At 41.9% G+C, this 19093-nt stretch overlaps 1 protein-coding gene across 1 annotated transcript in view; it reads left to right on the top strand.

Annotated features, from left to right (window-relative positions):
• Positions 1 to 19093, top strand: part of LOC109511795 (plexin-A1-like) — a 202670-nt gene that overhangs the window by 144611 nt on the left and 38966 nt on the right. Inside the window, exons 11-16 of the mRNA XM_019863124.1 lie at positions 6421 to 6517; positions 10564 to 10787; positions 12976 to 13127; positions 14748 to 14868; positions 15805 to 15941; positions 17460 to 17627. Of these exons, the coding sequence (XP_019718683.1) occupies positions 6421 to 6517; positions 10564 to 10787; positions 12976 to 13127; positions 14748 to 14868; positions 15805 to 15941; positions 17460 to 17627 (899 nt within the window). The remainder of the gene's footprint in view (positions 1 to 6420; positions 6518 to 10563; positions 10788 to 12975; positions 13128 to 14747; positions 14869 to 15804; positions 15942 to 17459; positions 17628 to 19093) is intronic.

Genomic DNA, 19093 nt, shown 5'->3' with positions numbered 1-19093 from the left:
ATGGAATCAAGGCTCCCTTACGTCTCTTCCGTTTTGTCAACGTTTTTGTTCATATTTCCTGGAGGCTAATTCGTGTTAGTCATTGTTAATTAGACACATATACATAAATTTGTATTGCTTGTTTCTTGCTCATTGTTCTTTTGAAGCTTCTGTTGCTATGCACATGCTTGTTGAATTGAGAGGTGGGTGGTAACATCTACATTTAGTTTGTTATATTGACTTCAGTACCCTTATGGATAAATTTAGCTTGAGAGAGTAGCTTTGATGCAACATATGTGTTTTTGTTAACGTTGCTTTTAGTCCACTACATTGAGTGATATTGAGCTTGTATTTTTATCTCTTTATCATTTCTTGCGCAATCTATTTTGGTTTGTTGGAGATCGCGATAAATAACTCCGATTACTAACCCAACATAGAAGAAGTACTCGTGATGTTTGACATCATTTCACAAATAAAACAGAGCTGTAAAAAGTGCTGCGCACATTCAAAAGGAACAAAGGAGAAAACAGCATCAGAAATGTTGGTACAGCATTGAAGATAAAGATGGAAGATGGCAGAACTCAATTATTTGCGTATATCTACAATACTAACCGTACTTGGCAATCCAATGTCATCATTTTAATCATTGACTCTACATTTCTTCTTCTTTTTTTAGTTTTGTTTTGTTTGATTCTAAAGCAGCCCGGTTGAGCCAGCAAAATGGTAAATGGAAGCCTCTTACAAGTTGCTCCAAAGATGCGATATTCTGAACGCCTTGCATTGCTCCATCATGTTGCACAATCTTCCAAATTAAAGTATTTGTTTATTCTTCCGCAGCGTTTTAGAATACAAATGCTTTCATTGCAGGATGCAAAAAATGAAAATACCAAATCTAAACACAGGGGTAAAATTGTGCTTACGTTCATGTGTTCGTGTGTGTGTGTGTGTGTGTGTGTGTGTGTGTGTGTGTGTGTGTACCCCGAGAGCACTGCTATGTGGTTTTATGAGGCTCCTCGTCGGGTGGGACTGTGTTAGCATCCAATTAAGGGAGCCGCAGATGAAATGATGATGAATTGCAGCGCTGTTGTCGGCTGACGGAAACACACGCATACACACGGGGCAGAGTAGCAACGAGATGGAGCAAAAGATGACGAAGCAATGAGGAGTGTGATGGATGAGGTTAAGCGAGTACACACGGTCAGAATGTTCAAAAATAAATGAAAGGATTGACCTCCCCTCTCACTATCATACCTAAGGACAATTTCGAGTGTTCCGTTAACCCGCCATGCATGTTTTTGGAATGTGGGAGGAAGCCGGAGTACCCGGAGAAAACCCACGCAGGCACGGGGAGAACATGCAAAAACCCCACTCTGAGACGGACATACTCACCAGTCGACCACCGTGCCGTGCCGCCCCATGTAATTATGATTCGGATTATTATGATGATGGAACATTTTTGCTTAGTCAACCACCAAATTCAGGTGACACGATTTCCCAATTAAATTGTGGAATAATCACTAGCATAATCAATTTGAAAAAGATTTGTTGGGGACAGCTGAAGTCATTATTAATAATTAATGACATTCGTTTATGTGAAGACACCGATTATGTTTGTAATTTCTGGCATTAAATGGGAAACGGATAAATTCCAGGATGCCACAATTTGTCTCTACAAATCTCAATAAATTGTTTACATTTGTAAATGATTGCAAATGACCACGCCATAGAGCAATAAGTAAAAGTTAACCAAATTATCATTTTTTTTCTCCATGACATGTTGCAATTAGGCTCTTTTGAAATGAAGTCAAAATATGTTGCCATTCATTCTTAAGGCTTCACGGTAATGCAAATACAAAGTAACATTACGTCATGATAATAACCGTAGAAAATCAGTACTGAACTCAAACAAATAAAATTACTGTGGGTGCTCTGAGACTTGGTGTGTACATTTTAATTCCAGTGGCGTGTGAGAGTATTAAATGGCAAAAAGAAACTGAAAGCTTGTTTTATAGCGCACTAAACGGATGGTATATAACACCCGTTATGATTGATAACCTGCTCACTGTTACCATTGTGTTCAGTATTCTCCGGGGGACGGCAGGGATTGTATGTTTATGTATCACAGCAGGTTGTGTCTGGGGGAGTCACGTGCAATAAATCATCGCAAAAATTAGCTGGCAGCTCCCCTGTCCATTCAATCTTTCTGTTTCGTTGTTTCATTACTTACCCCGCTCTCCAGCACTCACGCATCCAACTTGCACCCACACTAAGAATCCAGAAATCATGTTGCGATATTTCAGAGCCCAACATAATGTAGATACGCATATGGCTGATCCACCACAGAAGCCACTTCCTAATCACGCAGTCCATCGAGACTGTGGTATCAGTAACAACCAGTGACCTGCTTAACATGATTTATTGCACTTACACCTACTCTGTCGGCAGGTGTGTATGCGCGTGTGCGTACGAGAGAGAGTCACCGTGAAGTGCCGATGGTGCCCTGCCTTCATCGGAATCACTCAAGTCATCATGAAAACGTAGCACAATAAAGAAACTTATGGTGTATTATTTTAGAGATCGTATCATAAGTGGCCAAACATTTGCACACGTCAGTACAAACATAAGTCCACAAATGTGTTGACATAACTCATGGACAAACTGAATGGTGATTGGATCCCACAAACGTAGACACAAACAAAATCCGTAACAAAAAATGTTTATTTACAAGAAAAAGCGCACCGACAAAGTATAAAGAGAAATCGCTGGTCACAAGGAGCCAGGAAAAACAAGGCATAAGCAAAAAGCGCTTGGAAAAAGGCAAGGTGATAGTCATGCCGAGAATATAAACGGAATGACAAGAGTCCAGTTACACGAAAACAAAACAAGAGTAAAATCAAAGACAAAATAATATCAATATATACTAACGAGGTACGAGAGAGCAAAAATGACAATGAAGAGATCGAGAGGTTGAGAAAACAACACTTGAGCAAGCGCAGCAAACAGGGTCAATAATCCGACAGAGATTTGGCAATAAGGCAGCCCTTAAATACCTGGCTAACTTGATGAAAACATTGACAGCAGGTGTGCATGCTGGAGGGAAGGCCATCCTCTGTCATTTGATGCAGACATAAAACAACAGGATCATGGCGTTTTGCTTTCATTTCATTTGTTTTGTTTTGCTTTTTCAATCTCCCAGCGTGTATGAGATTGTGGTCTGTCCTCCACACTAAACACAGTGTGTCGTAAGTGTCAGACAAAATGAAAAGAAAAAGCTGACATGGTAGTATTGTCCACAAGTTTGTGGTTAAAATCTGTCATTTTGAGCATTCCGTTTTCATTATTATACTGAGCAGTTTACGCGTGGTCCTGAAATTGTTGTCCACGCTGTTGTTATGAGGTTGTTAGCCCCTCTGATGTTTTCGCTGATGTTACTACCACAGTGTTGTCTTTCTTTGATGGAGGCTGAACTAGCGGTGAGTGTTGGTGTAAAATGCCAATTGCATCGCAAAATCTGACGACGCTTGAAAAGTCGAATCAGAGAGGCAAAAAAAAAAAAGTCCCTCGAAAGTAAAGAGACTACTTGAAGTCTATTTGGAACGCACTCTCAAGGTATCTGCCAAGATGACTAATTACATGAGGGCGTGCACACAAACTCAGCTTTTCAACCCCCCTCGCCACGCAGCTGCTCCGCTTTGGTGAAATTCGGCAGTCCTCCCCACTCGATAGGATACACACACACACACACACACACACACACACACGCATGCAGTACTGTATCTGTCGCCACATTCTGCAGGGACGTGCGATCCATAGAGACGATTCATGAAGCGGGAGAGTAAACGAGTGCCGGGGCAGATAGCGAATGAACCCAAGCCAACTTGCAGTGTCCCTGTAATGAGGCTGGCGAACGTGTTTTCTGCTCACCACGTACTTGGCGTGTCCCAAAGCAACCTGTCCTGTCCCTCTCCTTGCCACACCTCTCAGTAACTTCCTTCCTCTCTACACTCTGCTTCCTCTGCCTTTAAAACACTTTTTTGGCAGGGGTCGTTGTTCACCGTTCATCTTCGTTGTCCTCTTTTGCTATCCTCATCGTTTTAATGTCCTCTCTGCCAAATTCGTATTCCCCCACTAATTTGCCCTGTAGCTCTCCCTGAGCTTAGCTCCCCTGAATTTGCCACATTTCTTTCCCACCAGCCTGCTCTCCTGTCGTCTTTTTTCCCTCAGGGGCCCCGCTACTGTATGTTTGGCTCAGGTAGATTAATTACATGCAGTGACATGCAGGCGCTGGCCAGAGGCTCCAGTAATGAGTTTGATTACTCATCTCCAGCAGCTCTCGGCGCTCAAGGGAGGAGAAGAAGGACACAGAGCCAGGCAGAGGGGCCTCTCATTTGGGAGGAGCCGGGGTTCAGAACTGCAACTTTTCCCTCGCTGGAGCCCACCACTAGAAGACTTTTAACCGAATAGAGACCACCACTCGAGATCAAAGCTGAAGCACAAGTCAAGTCAGTGACTGACCGATAGCCTATAGCAAAGTCCGGACTTCATAAGTGGATTGTGGGTGTAAGGGACACGCAAGTTTTATAGGGATGGGTCGTGAACGGACGAAAAATAGCTTTAACGGTCGGCGAGGTTAACTAGCCGAAACATATCAAGCCATCATCATGATTGTTTCGGATGTGATAGCTCAAATAAACAGTCCAAGCCATTACCTGACCGATAGCCTATAGCAAAGTCCGGACTTCATAAGTGGATTGTGGGTGTAAGGGACACACAAGTTTTATAGGGATGGGTCGTGAACGGACGAAAAATAGCTTTAACGGTCGGCGAGGTTAACTAGCCGAAACATATCAAGCCATCATCATGATTGTTTCGGATGTGATAGCTCAAATAATCATTTTGAAACACACAAAATTGTGTTGAAATTGTGTAAATCAAATGTTTTTTTTTTGTTTGTTTTGTTTTTTTATTCATTTGGCAGTTTATGAATAACCTTGGAAATTTTCAAGACTACCAGCACATTTTAAGATTTTCCTCAACGCATTTAAACAGAGACAGTCATCTCTTCATCGACCAACATGAACCCTAAAAAAAAGTGTCACCTTTTAAAATGAAAACTTCCAATAGTCCAAATGAAGTGAGTGAAGCAATGAGCTATTTTCTGCACATCAATAAGTAAAATCTACTCTAATTCCGACCTGTCTTTAGAGTACGTAACCGCTGGAGCCTCAGTACTCAGACCAGTTTTTGTTTCTGAGCTTTATTGTTGACAACCGTGAACTTATTTCTACTCTTACACGACGATTATTAATGCGAACATGTCACCACACACCTGCGCCGCATTTCAATATTTTAGAATTGTCTGAGATAAATTAATTCATTTTGAGAAACATCCTCTGAAACATAAATGAGGGTTGAAGAGCCACTTTGAGTCGATTGTGGTCAAGTTCAGACCGTCCACATGAATTATCATCAGCTTTAGTGCAAAAACTGCATGTCAGAAACTTGCTTTTCACTGCCTTGACTGCCTTTTTTCTTCACGAGTGGCCCCCAGAAAGCCGATTAGACCCTGGGTGATTGCAATGTGACATGGTGCCGCGGTGTGGTCTGTGTTGGCATTTTTAAAGCATGTGACCGTATGAATAAAGCATGATGTGGCGGGCCGCCGGGGTAGGCAGAAGCCGACTGGAGAACAAGTCCACCCAGTGTTTTTGGTGACAGCAAACAAGTGAAAACCCTGAAAGTTTAATGGGTGCCTGGCCTCGGAGGGTCCGATTGTTTCACTGTTGACTGCCAGTTTTTAAGCAAGTATTTAACCAGTGGCGACGTTGCGGCAATGCTAATAAAAGCATCCCGCCTTGTGTGAGTGTCCCGGGTGAGGGTCCCAACCGGATAAGGGGGAACGGGGAAACGGGCACAAAGACAGATGGGGTGTGTTGGAGAAGTCTGCATCATAAATGGGTGCGTATGCGCTACAAGCGCCATCACGCATTTGGAGTGGTCAAGTTCGGTCTAGCAAATCAAGTGTGTCAGTGAGCAAATGGAAAATGCCAATTTCACTTTACACTTTCCCGCCCTATCGCATCTTTCCCTCCTGTGTCGCTCGGCCGCTCTATCAAGTGTGAGTGAATCCCTTCTCACACGTTTACCACTGTTTGATGCCTCACCTTTTTCCTCTCTTCTTTCATTTTGCTGTTGTCTTTGCCTCTTACCTCCCATTCCCATGACATTCTCGCGATGCCCATCCAGCCAAAACCCTTCTGTCATTTCCCTTTGTGTGCGTGTGCATGTTATGTGTTTATGAAATGTTTCTATTTTGGTCAGTCTCTGCATGGCCATGCTGCATAACTCTCTGCCACCAACAAGCCAGAAATGAATCACAAATGAATTGTTTTAGGATTCACCCGTGCAGGTGACTCTCTCTGTCTATTTTTTGTTGATCAGTATGACTACGAGGGCGGTGACATCAGTGACCTCCCAGTTGACCTTTCCGTGCTGTGGAATGGAAACTTTGTCATCGACAATCCCTTCAACATCCAAGGTAAAACACCAACACCATCAACTCTTATATTTTGATTTTATTTTTATTTTTTACAATGGTAAGGTTACCCACAGAGCTCTACCTAATCCAACACACCCGATTCAATTGATCATGATCGTTTCAGGCTTCTACAGAGCTTGCTGATGCGCTGATCGTTTGAATCGGGTGCGTTGGTGTAGGGAGAGATCTAAAACAGGCAGGATATGGCTCTCGAGGAACCGGAGTTCTCTATCCCTGGTGTACGGGTTTAAATTAGGTTTTAGGGTTCGGATTATAGTTGTGGTTTTGTGGTCAGGGTGGATTATCGGTTTGTAGATTGGGGTTATTTTTATATGTATGTTATCCAGAGGTGCACATTTTAATTTACCGTACTTTCCGCACTAAAACGCGCACCTAAAAGCCTTCCATTTTCTTAAAAGCTCACAGCGCGCCTTAAAATCCGATGCGCCTTGTGTATGGTCATTACGGTAATATTTCGACCCCAAAATGGCTCCTTTAATAAATTCAATTTAAGGCGATCATTTTCGCAGTTGAACACGGAAACAGAGCAGCAGCCAGAGAGTTCAACGTTAACGAGTCAATGTTATAACTTGCTGTTGGTTAAGTGAACCGTGTCGCTGCTTTCTTAAATACATTAAACTGACATCTGATCGTCGCTATATGGATCAGGGTTTCGTGCAGTGTAATGTTCTGTTGGCATTTCCTTGAGCGTAGCTCCATCTAGTGGATGCATTGTAGTTTACGTCTTATAATGCGGTGCACCCAATATATGAAAAAAATTACAAAATAGGCCAGTCATTGAAGGTGCGCCTCATAATCCAGTGGGCCTTTTGGTAAGGAAAATACGGTAATATGGACCATGTTTTGGGCGTCTACCTTCATTACATGTATCCTTCAGTTAAAAAAAAAAAAAAATAGAAGACATTCAAAATTGCCTCGTCCTCGTTTTGGGTTCTAAATATTTTTGTACCCACTGCCTCAATGAGTTCATGAAAAAAAAAATTAGCTTAAAGATTCCATCAAAAAAATCAAGCTGACCGTGAGATCCTTGAATTTGTGAAAACACGGCCGTACTCTCAGTTATGAAAAGGGGTGAGAAAGCATGAGATGAATGGTTAGGACTCTTTTCAGAGCAAACATCCATCGCAACCAAATGAACCGGATAGATGTGAGATAGACAGATATACAAATGGAAGAAACCTGCGAACAGTGGAACAAACGATGGGTGAGAATGAAGGGTGGACAGACAACAGCTTGATAAATATGCCACACACTGGCAGACGGGGAAGATGAGAATTAAGGAGGTGAGAAAGAAAATCCAAAAAGTGGATGAAGGATGGCATTTATTATTTTAATGACTCTTTGCGCATGAAGTGGAAAACAATTACGCATTCAGAATTCTTTCTCAAGTGTAATATATTGCGCTGCAGAGGCTAATGAATTCTAACGTCCCATTACACAAGATAACATAAGTCGGGCTCTCAAGTGTGTCACACAGATATTTGCTTCAAATCTGCATACAGATTCAGAATTACGAACATTTCTGTTGTTTGTTTCGGTCCCTCCCTCCTCTTCATTTTCTATTTTTAGATGGAAAAAGTGCCCGTGTTAATTGCGTCCTATGCCTTCTGTCTGGCCCACTTCTGACAGGAGTCAGACAGGCAGTTCATCTTGCAGATAACTTGCAAATGAGTTGCTTATAGGTCGTAACCTAATTATTCTGTCTGCACTATTTCATTGAAAACATTCTCCTCTGCGGTTTGCGTTCCGTATGCTTCTCATGTCAAATCTTAATCGGTTTAAAGTCTTCAAATGGACATGTGCTCATCAATCTTTATCACGGGCATTGAAAATAAGTCGTTTTACCTTCGTCTGTTACATCAACTGTACAATTTTGGGAACCCACTGACTAAATACTGACAATTTACCAGAGGGTGACAACGAGCCGCCGCCGTGACTGTACCCAATCTTAGCAGGGCTAGTGAACATTTTTCCCACAAGCCTCACTATTTCTTTCATTTGTAAATATGAAGTTGTAAATATGGTTAAGTATTATTGTAAAACACAATATATGTGTGCTCTGTATACTTGGTGGTGGCTGGTGGCCAGCTGTTGCTCTCTCTCTCTCTCTCTCTCTCTCTCTCTCTCTCTCTCTCTCTCGCTTGAATCCAGAAATAATATTTCCAACAACATTCCCACAATTCATGTATAAAGAAAAAAGAAACATGGCTGCATTTACACATGAACATGGAAATTATCCTCGTCCTTATCCACGAAGCGCATGCTCCAATCACTCCACTGGGTCCGCAGAGTTTGAGAGCTGCCTGGGAAGGTGCCTGGCGAGTGTCTACGAAATTTGCGACTAAAGGTCCAGTCAATAGGGTGGTCGCCACAACACAAATTTGAGAAGCGGAGGTGGGCCTTGGAGCAGCAGAACGTTTTGCGGTCGTCCTTGCTCACTCACCGCATAAAGACCTTCTCCTCTTTTTTTTTTCTCCCCACCCTCCATTAATCCCTCGGCACTCCATCCCCTCTCTTTCTCTTTCAACATCCGAGCCGTGTTACTGTATTATCCGTTTGAGGAGGAGTATTATGGGCGCTTGCCCAGCTTTGCCCTAGTGTGAAGTGGAGATGTTAATTAAATCATACATTTGCCTCAGATTAATTAGCGTTATGCTACTTTTAAGCTAAACCATCGCTAATCAGATTAGGGTGCGCGAAGGCCAAGGCTGCGGCAGATGGATTCGAACGGAGCCCACTTTGAAGTCTTCCACTCTGTGCGAGGAAGAGAAGTGAAAGCAGGGATGATTTTTCTCCAATGCTCGGGTCCACTTTATTCGTTTTAAATGTCTCTATTATTTTAACCACAACAAAATGTTCATTTTAATGGTGTGTTTTTCACCCAATATAATATGATGACGCACACACTCAACACACATGGTGAGTTCCTTTCATCAGCCGCTTCTTCTCAGTTGTTAAAGGTTATTTGTGTTCATTTTTATTTCTAATGACTTTTTCCACTCCGAGGAGTTAACGGAATTCATTTATACACAATAAATGATCAATTTACCTTGGACGTTAAAAGACATTATCTGGAGAAACAATTTATTTTTCTTATTTTGCATTTGACTTTTATCATCACAAGTGTTTTCGGCGAGGTTAACATTAAATATATTTATGTAGACCATTTCTTGTTCAATAGTGTTGCAAGGACTTTAAAGACTTAAATGCCCTTTACCAATTACTTATTCAGAAATATAAATAGTTTTAAACATACTTAACTTATTCAACAACCCCAAAAATCTTCAAATAAACCAGGACCTCTCGATTAAAACAGCATGGGAGGGGGAAGGGGGGGGGGGGTTCTTAGTACAAGCTGAGTTACTGACGGGCATGACAAATCAATTCAATTAAGAGTGCAATTACGAGTTTCAATTAAGAATCAATCACAAAGCATTTGATTATCTGTCAACACTTTGAACAATGAAGTTAAGTTATGCCGTGATGCAAATGAGGCAAAATGGATTTGACTACTCAGTTGCAGACTGCGCTTTCAATTCCTGTCTGCCTAATTGGCTGTCATATATATATCTATCTATCTATATATCTATCTATATACACATACACACACACACACACACACACACACACACGCACACACACACAAAAGTGCATTTGAAACAGAACAATCTTTTATGAGAGTAGTCGCAAGAAACATCTTCTGGAAACATCTTCTGGAAACGTATTAACTATTTAGTGAACTGGTGTTGCCCATTTGAGACGAATAATACAAGGCTGTCATTGGTAATGTCATTAGTCTGCTCTCTTGGCACTGGGTTTGCCTTTTTTTTCTTTTCTTTTTTTGATTGCGTGTAATGAATATTAACCATACACCTGCTGGCCGACAATCAGCAAGCGTTTGTTGAATCAAGTAATTATGATATTTTTAAGGATGTTTTACAGTACTGTGAAATGGACAATTTTCAGGGAATAACGGCATTGCCTTTCATGCTTGTCTTGTCTTGTCACTCTGTTTTGCTATCCAGCCCACCTGTATAAGTGCAGAGCACTGCGGGATAGCTGTGGCATGTGTCTGAAGGCAGACCCCCGGTTCGAGTGCGGTTGGTGCGTCCAGGAAAAGAAGTGCTCTCTGAGACAGGAATGTACGATTGGCTTCAATTCCCACCTCCCGCTGCAGTTGGTTGATGGGGGAGGCTGGATGCATGCTGCATCTGGGAACAGCCGATGCACCCATCCCAAGATTACCAAGGTAAAATAACATTGAAAAAAGTAATCCACTTTTTGCACAGTTTCTTGATAAATACTGAATTCAGAAGAAAGAATTCAGAATTACCTAAACTTGTCTAGCCCTTTATATTGGATATAATAGTAACTGGAACAGAAAAAATGAAAAACTTGTTTGGTTTATTACACGTACTTACACCGTAAATCTATATCATAAACTACATATCAAAATATTACACAATGAAATTTGTGGGCGGCACGGCGGTCGACTGGTTAGCGCGTCGGCCTCACAGTGCAGAGGTGCAGGGTTCGATTCCGGCTCCGGCGTTCCTGTGTGCATGTTCTCCCCGTGCCTGCGTGGGTTTTCTCCGGGTACTCCGGTTTCCTCCCACATTCCAAAAATATGGCACGGCAGGTTAATGGAACACTTTAACTGGTCCTTAGATGTGATTGTGAGCGCAGATGATCGTTCGTCTGTGTGTGCCCTGCCGTTGGCTGGCTACTGGTTCAGGGTGTACCCCGCCTGCTGCCCGAAGACAGCTGCAATAGGCTCCAGCACGCCCGCGAACCTTGTGAGGATAAACGGATTAGAAAATGGATGGATGAATCATAATAATCATCCAATAATATTCATAATAGTACTTCAAAAAATGCTGTGAATATGCACTTTTTTGTGGGAGGGTGGTAGCGGGGAAGACACCATTAATACCAATATAATGTGGCCTCATTCAGCGCCACATCTTAATCCCATCATCATCATCATCGTTTGAAGGGTGTGTGGTTACCTGCAGAGATCCAAGGCTGGGCAACTCTGATAGGTCATTGCGTCAGCTGTCTTTGGTGAAGCCCCCGAGGTCACAAAAACTCTTCTTGGTGTCCTTCACAGAGAATTAAAGCTGCTTTATTTTAATGTGTTGCTATTAAAACAAGTACATTTTGGCTCCTTGGCTTTGCCCTTGGCACAGAAGCCGTATCGTTACTCAGTGTTACATCAAACTAGCACTGTGAAGGGAAAGCCCGATTGATGTTTATTTGATTGTGAGTTTCTTTTTTAACCTAATTTCTTTTGGAATCATGTGAAATTTTGGCATGTTTTTTTGTCATTTCTGAGATGATTACGTGAACTCTGCTGGCCCTTCAAAGTTTAAATAATTTTTAATTATGGTAAAGTTTGATGTGCGGTCATACGAGACAAACCAAATTCACAATTAATTTCACTGCCCAGTGGCCTATGAGTAAAATCACGGCATTTCTTTGATAAGAAATTGACAAAATCAGTTCTCACATAATAATACTGAACTTTGATTCTTGAAATAGTGGCCGAAGACATGAGCCTCAATCTGTAATTTGCTTCAATTTGGTACGGTATGTATAACGGTACCACTCTACGCGTTCTTTGTTTAGTTCTTATACTGTAATGTATTTACTAATTTTGAATTTGAGAGAGAAAGAGAGAGAGAGAGAGAGAGAGAGAGAGAGAGAGAGAGAGATAGAGAGAGAGAGAGAGAGAGAGCGAGAGAGAGAGACAGAGAGAAAGAGAGAGCATACCCACAGTTCTGCCGAGCAGTGGTGGAGCACAGGGCAATGGACAGATTATACATAATTACCTCACGATGCTTGTTAAGGATGACGCATGTGTAAACCTGGTCCTGGTTCATAGTGTGTATGTGTTGGCGGTAACCACCGTCCATCCGTCACTGTATTTGTTTTGTCATGCCACACCTGTCCTCGTTACGCGTGGTAATTCGGCGTGATAAATCACATTATGGTTTCAGGAAGCACCACCGAATGTTATCCCACCACAGCCTTCGTCTTCGCTTTCACTGAATCCCCGAGATGGCACTTTTGCTTTGGTTTGCTTGTGTATGTCATCGACTTGTTTCTCCTCCCTCTGGTTTACTTTCAGAGTGTTTTATTTAACAAATAGCAATATCTGTCTTTATTGCATCGCCAATTACAGGGTATCTACAATTATTTATGGTGTGTGTGCTTCTTGCGGATCGATGGGGCTGTCTGGAGTGTGTTTAATATGTGTGGCCATGGGTGTATTAATGTGACGCATCCTTGAAATGTCAGGTCACGGGCATCATAGGAGAATGAATCAGACTATTTTTAACACTGACTTAGGAGATGAGAGTTAAATATATTGAATGAATTCTCTCTCTCTCTCTCTCTCTCTCTCTCTCTCTCTCTCTCTCACTCTCTCGCTCCAGTTGTTTCCTGACACAGGACCCCGCCAAGGGGGGACCAGGGTGACAATCCTTGGAGAAAACCTGGGTCTCCACTTCAGAGACATCCAGATGGGCGTAAGGTTAGGCAAGGTGCCCTGCATCCCTATCGAGACCGAGTACTTGAGCGCCGAGAGGTAAATTGGAGGACAGACTCCTACATTGTATCATTTCAGGTGCAATCACAAAGGTGTGTTTGTCATAAGTCACTGCATTTTCACAAGGATCGAAGAGAAGATGGATTCATCTGTAGATTGATGCAGGGCTGGAGCTCTGTCTTCAGCTACAAAGTACTATGCATAGGACTGGTCGCCAGGCAGTCACAAGTAGACGAGCAACATTCACATTTGCACCGAACAGCAACTTAGAGTTTTCAGTTGACCTAAAATGTATGATTTAGTAAAAATTGACCAAAATGAATCCTGCATTCCCCTCTTCAATTCATAACAATTTATTAGTTGACACACCCGAGACGTACCCAATGAGACATCAGATTTTTGTGCGTGACGATAATAGGATTCCATCTGTTGTTCCCCTCCATTACTCCCTATATATGTGCTTCCCCTGACTTTCCCATCCCTTTATCCTGACATTTACTCCTCTGCAGGGTTCTGCACAGTTTAGGAATTGCGTTCAGGCAAATCGGAACATCTCTCACTGGTCCACTTAGTGGGAAAAGCAAGCATGTGGAGATAGCAGAACACATTTCAATTTTGAATAAAACACACACTTCAATTAACCTCCATATCTTGAAATTCTGCTTCCTCTTCACATGTACTGTATGTTTTTGTATTTGTGTCCTTTTAGTCGCACAATTTGATTGTCATTTTGCTCACACGCTCAGACAATGAAACACCAATACATTATACTGACTTGTGTTTTGGTACAGCAACAACATACTGTGCATGGATGAGGTGACTGAGTGTTCATTGTAGATCGTGGTGACCTTCAAAGCATACGTGATGAGGGGAAAAAAGGGAGTGGTTATTGGATATGGTAAATGTATGTGGTGCCACAGGTTTTTTTTTTTTTTAAACCTCCGCCAAGAAGGTTATGATTGTATTGTCATTATCGGTACTATTTTTGCTGGTTTGTGTATATAATTTTTATAACACATGTAGACAGGAATAAATAAATAAATTGATGAAACTACCGTATTTTCTGCACTACAAAGTGCTTCGGATTATAAGGCACACCTTGAATGAGTAGCCTATTTTAAAACGGTTTTCATACACATAGGGCGCAACGCATTATAAGGCGCATAGAATAGAAGTTACAGTCGTGGCTGCGGTTGCACTATTCATCCACTAGATGGTACCAGACTAAAGGGAATACAATACAATACAGTTTTATTTATATAGAGCCTTCACAACCGATGCAGTTGTAACAAAGCTCTGAGAACTGGTCACAAGCACAGACAAACATATTATTCAAATGTGTAGGTTACTGTCAATTCTTGTTTGATTGAGTTGTGCTTGCGGTTATGTCGCATCCTATTTGAGCTTTTGAAAGTCTGAAATGTTACCACGCTCCCAGGTAGCGCCTTTACTTTTTTTTGTTGTTGTTGTTGTTGTTGAAAACCATCTTGGCTTTTTTTCAGTCGCTGATTAGTTGAGGCAATGAAAATGTTCATGTTAACAGTTCGTCTTTATTGATATAATGTGATCAACTCTATTCTGTTCACAAACGTGTACGCTTTCACGATTTATTTCACTCTGAGCTCATTCTCCCTCTTGCTGTCATCCCTGCACCAACAGAATAGTGTGTCTGCTGAATGATGCAACAGGATACAGAGTACAAGAGGCTCAGGTCGAGGTGTGCGTGAGAAACTGCGTTAATGACTACAGGGCCCTTTCTCCTAGGCCGTTCACGTTTGTGGTAAGGACCGCACAATAGTCACATCAACCACTGAATTGCTTTCACCATGTAGCCCTTCGTTATTCGTCATTAAAACTCGCTTAACCCTGTTAACCTTCGCCATTCAACAGTGATGTTATTCAACAGTTTTGCCTATACATTGTGCGGACTGAAACTATCAAAGAGCGGCGTCTAATTGGAAGTAGCCGCCACACAGCCTCAACGCGTTTTCAAACATTTTGCGCAATGTTGTTCTTTCAACTTAATTAGGGGAGTGTCCTTTTTCTGTCCCAGCAGGCCGAACGCATGCTTAGATGATTTTGGTGTCGAGAAATTTACGAGCTTGACGTTTACGTTCACAAGTTCATCGATGTTCTTGTGACTGAATGTACCAAAATTCCAATGATGAACTCCAAAGTCTTATACAATATCTTGCCTGATGCATGGATGCTATTTTTGTCACTGCAGTTGGTGAGCAAACTCCCCTCTGTTAATCTGTTTTACTTCCTCTCAATCTCCAAATTTTAGGGGCCAGGTACCAGTTTGACGAAAAGTCAGATTTTTTTGACAGGCTGGAAAAAAAACAATTGAATTGTCTCAATACAGCATTCTTGTTCTTGGAAGCTTTTTTTTTTCCACATCACATGACCAAGATGTGCATTTCAACAAAGGCACAAGAGTCAGTCGCTGAATTTCAAAATAAAACTTGAACCCAATGATGAATACAATATATTGTGTGTGGTCGTTTTGTGCGTTTTGTTAGCAAATAACCTGCGCTGCGGTACCAGTCTATGGCCCGGTGGTTGGGCGCTTCTGCTCTAATGCAGTGATGATGCGTCCATTTTTTTTTTTTTTTTTTTAAATACAGTTAAAGGTCTTCAGTGAATGGCTATTGTAGATCTCAAAATTTCAATCTACTCACTTTACATGTCTTTGTTACATGTGTCTCTTCTCCAGACACCATTTTTCACCGGCATCCAGCCTTCCCAGGGTCCGATATCTGGGGGTACCCGGGTCACAATAGAAGGGAGCTACCTCAATGCAGGCAGCTCTGTTTCTGTCAGCATTGGACCTCAGCCCTGCCATTTTAAAAAGTAAGACTATATTTGTCGCTCACAACTACATGTGTTCTTTCTCCTTTGCCACAAATTTGTGCCTGTTTGATGCTCAATGACATTGCCTTGGACATTTGATGACACAATAAGTACTGGGGACTATGGGATTGGAAAGCCTGGGAAAGGGAACAGAAAAAAAATGTAACAGAAAAAAAAATATGTGATAATCTGTCTAAAGTAGTTGTTCGAGTGTGAGAAATAATGGCGTCATCACCGTTGAGACAGGCTTGTACTCACGCTACCAGTGTTTGCAGGTGTGTGTCGTATGTGCACGCACAAGTAAAATTCACAAGGCGCGCAGCAACGCTTCGCCTGAACTCACGCAGGTTTTTCCTTAATCTCAGGCAAGAAAAACATTCCCGGCTATCACAACAGTGGCATGCATGTCAAACGTAGGGATTAGCCCCTGGCTGCTAATCTGTGTTGAAGCAACTACTGTGTGCTAGCTTTGATGTTGCCGCAGTCATTTCTGTCGCAACACCCCCCTCACAGTCAATCCAGTTGATTCCACTTCACTGCAATTCTGTCTTTATCTGTCAGACCCGAACTGTGCCGCCGTGTTTGTAGCCTCTTGTCAAGGTTGCTGTCTTTTAAAAGGCGTTGCTATGGTGAGAAGGCATCTCACCATTTCTGGACTCTATGTTACAGTAAATGGGGCTTTGGAATAGAACAATATTACAATGGAATACATAAAATATATTCTGCAAAAGTTGAACCGCCTTGAACAGCCAAGGTATTGCACACTAGCATCTATTCAACTTTACCCAGACCATCGTGATTGAGAATCAACTCAAACTAATTGAATGCATATCTGCACCAAAGTATCTCTACACCGCATTACTGTTGCGTAGTCATGTCCCGGGAGAGCTGCCGACACATAAAAGTACGAAATGTATATTTGATGAAGTAGCTTGACAGAACTGCGTGCATGAATGCAATAGAAATAGTTATTAAGCATACGCAGTATGCATACCGTATGCACACACACACACACACACACACACACACACACACACACACACACACACACACACACACACACACACACACACACACACTAGCTGTCTGCATCAGTCACGTGTAGCTGCAGCCATTGAATATGCACCGGTAATCGAAAAGATAGACCCCACTCGATGCTCATTAGTACATTTCCGTGAATTATGTTCACATACTTTCAAGACTTTTTAATCCAATTGAGCATGTTTTTTCACTTGCTGTCGACAAAACTGAATGCAATAAGAACCACAAAGAATCTCCTGCAATGGAACTCCGTTTGGTGTCGTCCATGTCATGGGCTCCAGGCTAAAAATGACTTTTGTTCAAATACTAGATTACAATTGATGATTATAACTTATGTACAAGACTGTATATTATTCAAATCTGTATTCTAGAAGATAAATTGTGCATTTTTTAAATTATTTTTATGTACCTGGGACTTCTGGACATACTGTAACTGTCTCTCTGAGTCCGAACAACCAAAGTCGTTTGTCCATCCAGGAGGAATGCCCATGAGATAGTGTGCATAACGCCAGCTGGCCTGGCTCCAGGAAGCGCACCTGTCTTGGTGGACATCGATGACGCTGAGCTCAGAAACCCAGAGGTCAAGTTTAATTATACCGAAGACCCCACTGTGCTGAGGATTGAACCTGACTGGAGCATTGCCAGGTAAACTTTTGTCTCATTGAACAACTGACAACATTTTATTCAAATACATTTGTATCACATATGTATTTTTGATACCGCTATCCCGTGAGGCGTTCAGCCCAACGAAGACCACCGAGAAAATGCATCGCTCACGAGATTGTTTGTCATTTCATCAAATGGTTCCGATCGGCTGACCGGAGAATTTCATAGCAAAACACATTGTTAGTCTCTCGTACGCTCTGTTGCTCAGACAAGAATCACCGCAAACATAATCAAGGAGTTATTGCCCAGAACGCTGCCATACGCAGTGAAATACAAACTCCTACAACATTTACCAGCCCGTCACTGGACTGACAGTTTTAACTCTTTCCGACCAAGATGCTTTTGATGACGCCAGTGTGAGCATTGGAGAGCTGCTCAGATTTAACATTCACACCTTGAAACATTGAGCGGTCCCACATTGGCTTAACGAACTGAGAAACGTGTCCCTTAATTCAATCTTTGTCATTAATAATGACCGCTGGCTGTATGATCACTTTGGTACAGAATTAAACTCTTCATTTTTTTTTTCTTCACATTTATATTGGGCGAGTAGCCAGATTAATTTTCAAAGTCAAGGAATCTGTCCTGCATATTATATCTGGACAGGGGCAGACGTAAATTCCAGATGAGACTTGACACTGGCTGTAGACAGAGATAAATTGATGGTGTCTCCAGAGATTTGTCATCATATAAAGCCCACTTTTTACATCGGAAGTGATCAACGGCAGAGTGTGAAGTTGTCATCGTCAATTTGCCATTCAAGCTTCGACTCTGAGTGTTAATTAAAAAGTCAGCTAACGCCTAACGACAATCATGCTTCTAAGTTTCCGCCTCAGCTAATTCTTAATGCACAGCTTTTTATAGCTTTGTATAATGGAGTACCGCAGTGCATGGAAACTGATAAGTAAATAAAGATTTACTCAAAACTCCACATTAAACGCGAGTAAAGCGTTACCACAGGGGCACAGACAGTATTGGGAAAGCTCATTTTCTTTGCGAACTAGTTCAAAATTATGTCACAGTTCAGTCCATAATTCAAAACCAGTTTATCATTGAAACTATTTGAACTATGTTCATCGTTCCGAAAAAAGAATTATTTTTCTATTCTTTTTTTTTTCCTCCAATGTGATTCTATGAGATCTCACCCTACGATCTTAAATGCATTATACTTTTCAATGTTTTGCTTTTTTCTTTCTTTCTGGTGAATGTATTGACCAAAGGGCCTGGCTGTAACCCTTTAATATATTTTACGAAGGTCGGGGGTTCCACTTTTCTCAAAGGCTGCAGCTCTCTGACAATATACTGGAATGCCAGGTCTTCCAGTTGCAGCTGGGAGCTGACAAAAAAACCCCCACTACGGTGCGCCGTTAATGTGTCTTGGATCGGAAATGATCTGCTTCATCGAGCTGTTGCCATTTTTTTGACTGCACATGCCCCCAAAGCCT

The sequence above is a fragment of the Hippocampus comes genome, unplaced genomic scaffold, assembly GCF_001891065.2.
Source record: "Hippocampus comes isolate QL1 unplaced genomic scaffold, H_comes_QL1_v1.1 scaffold1, whole genome shotgun sequence".
Taxonomy (NCBI): Eukaryota; Metazoa; Chordata; class Actinopteri; order Syngnathiformes; family Syngnathidae; genus Hippocampus; species Hippocampus comes.
This window is presented reverse-complemented; position numbering and strand designations above follow the sequence as displayed.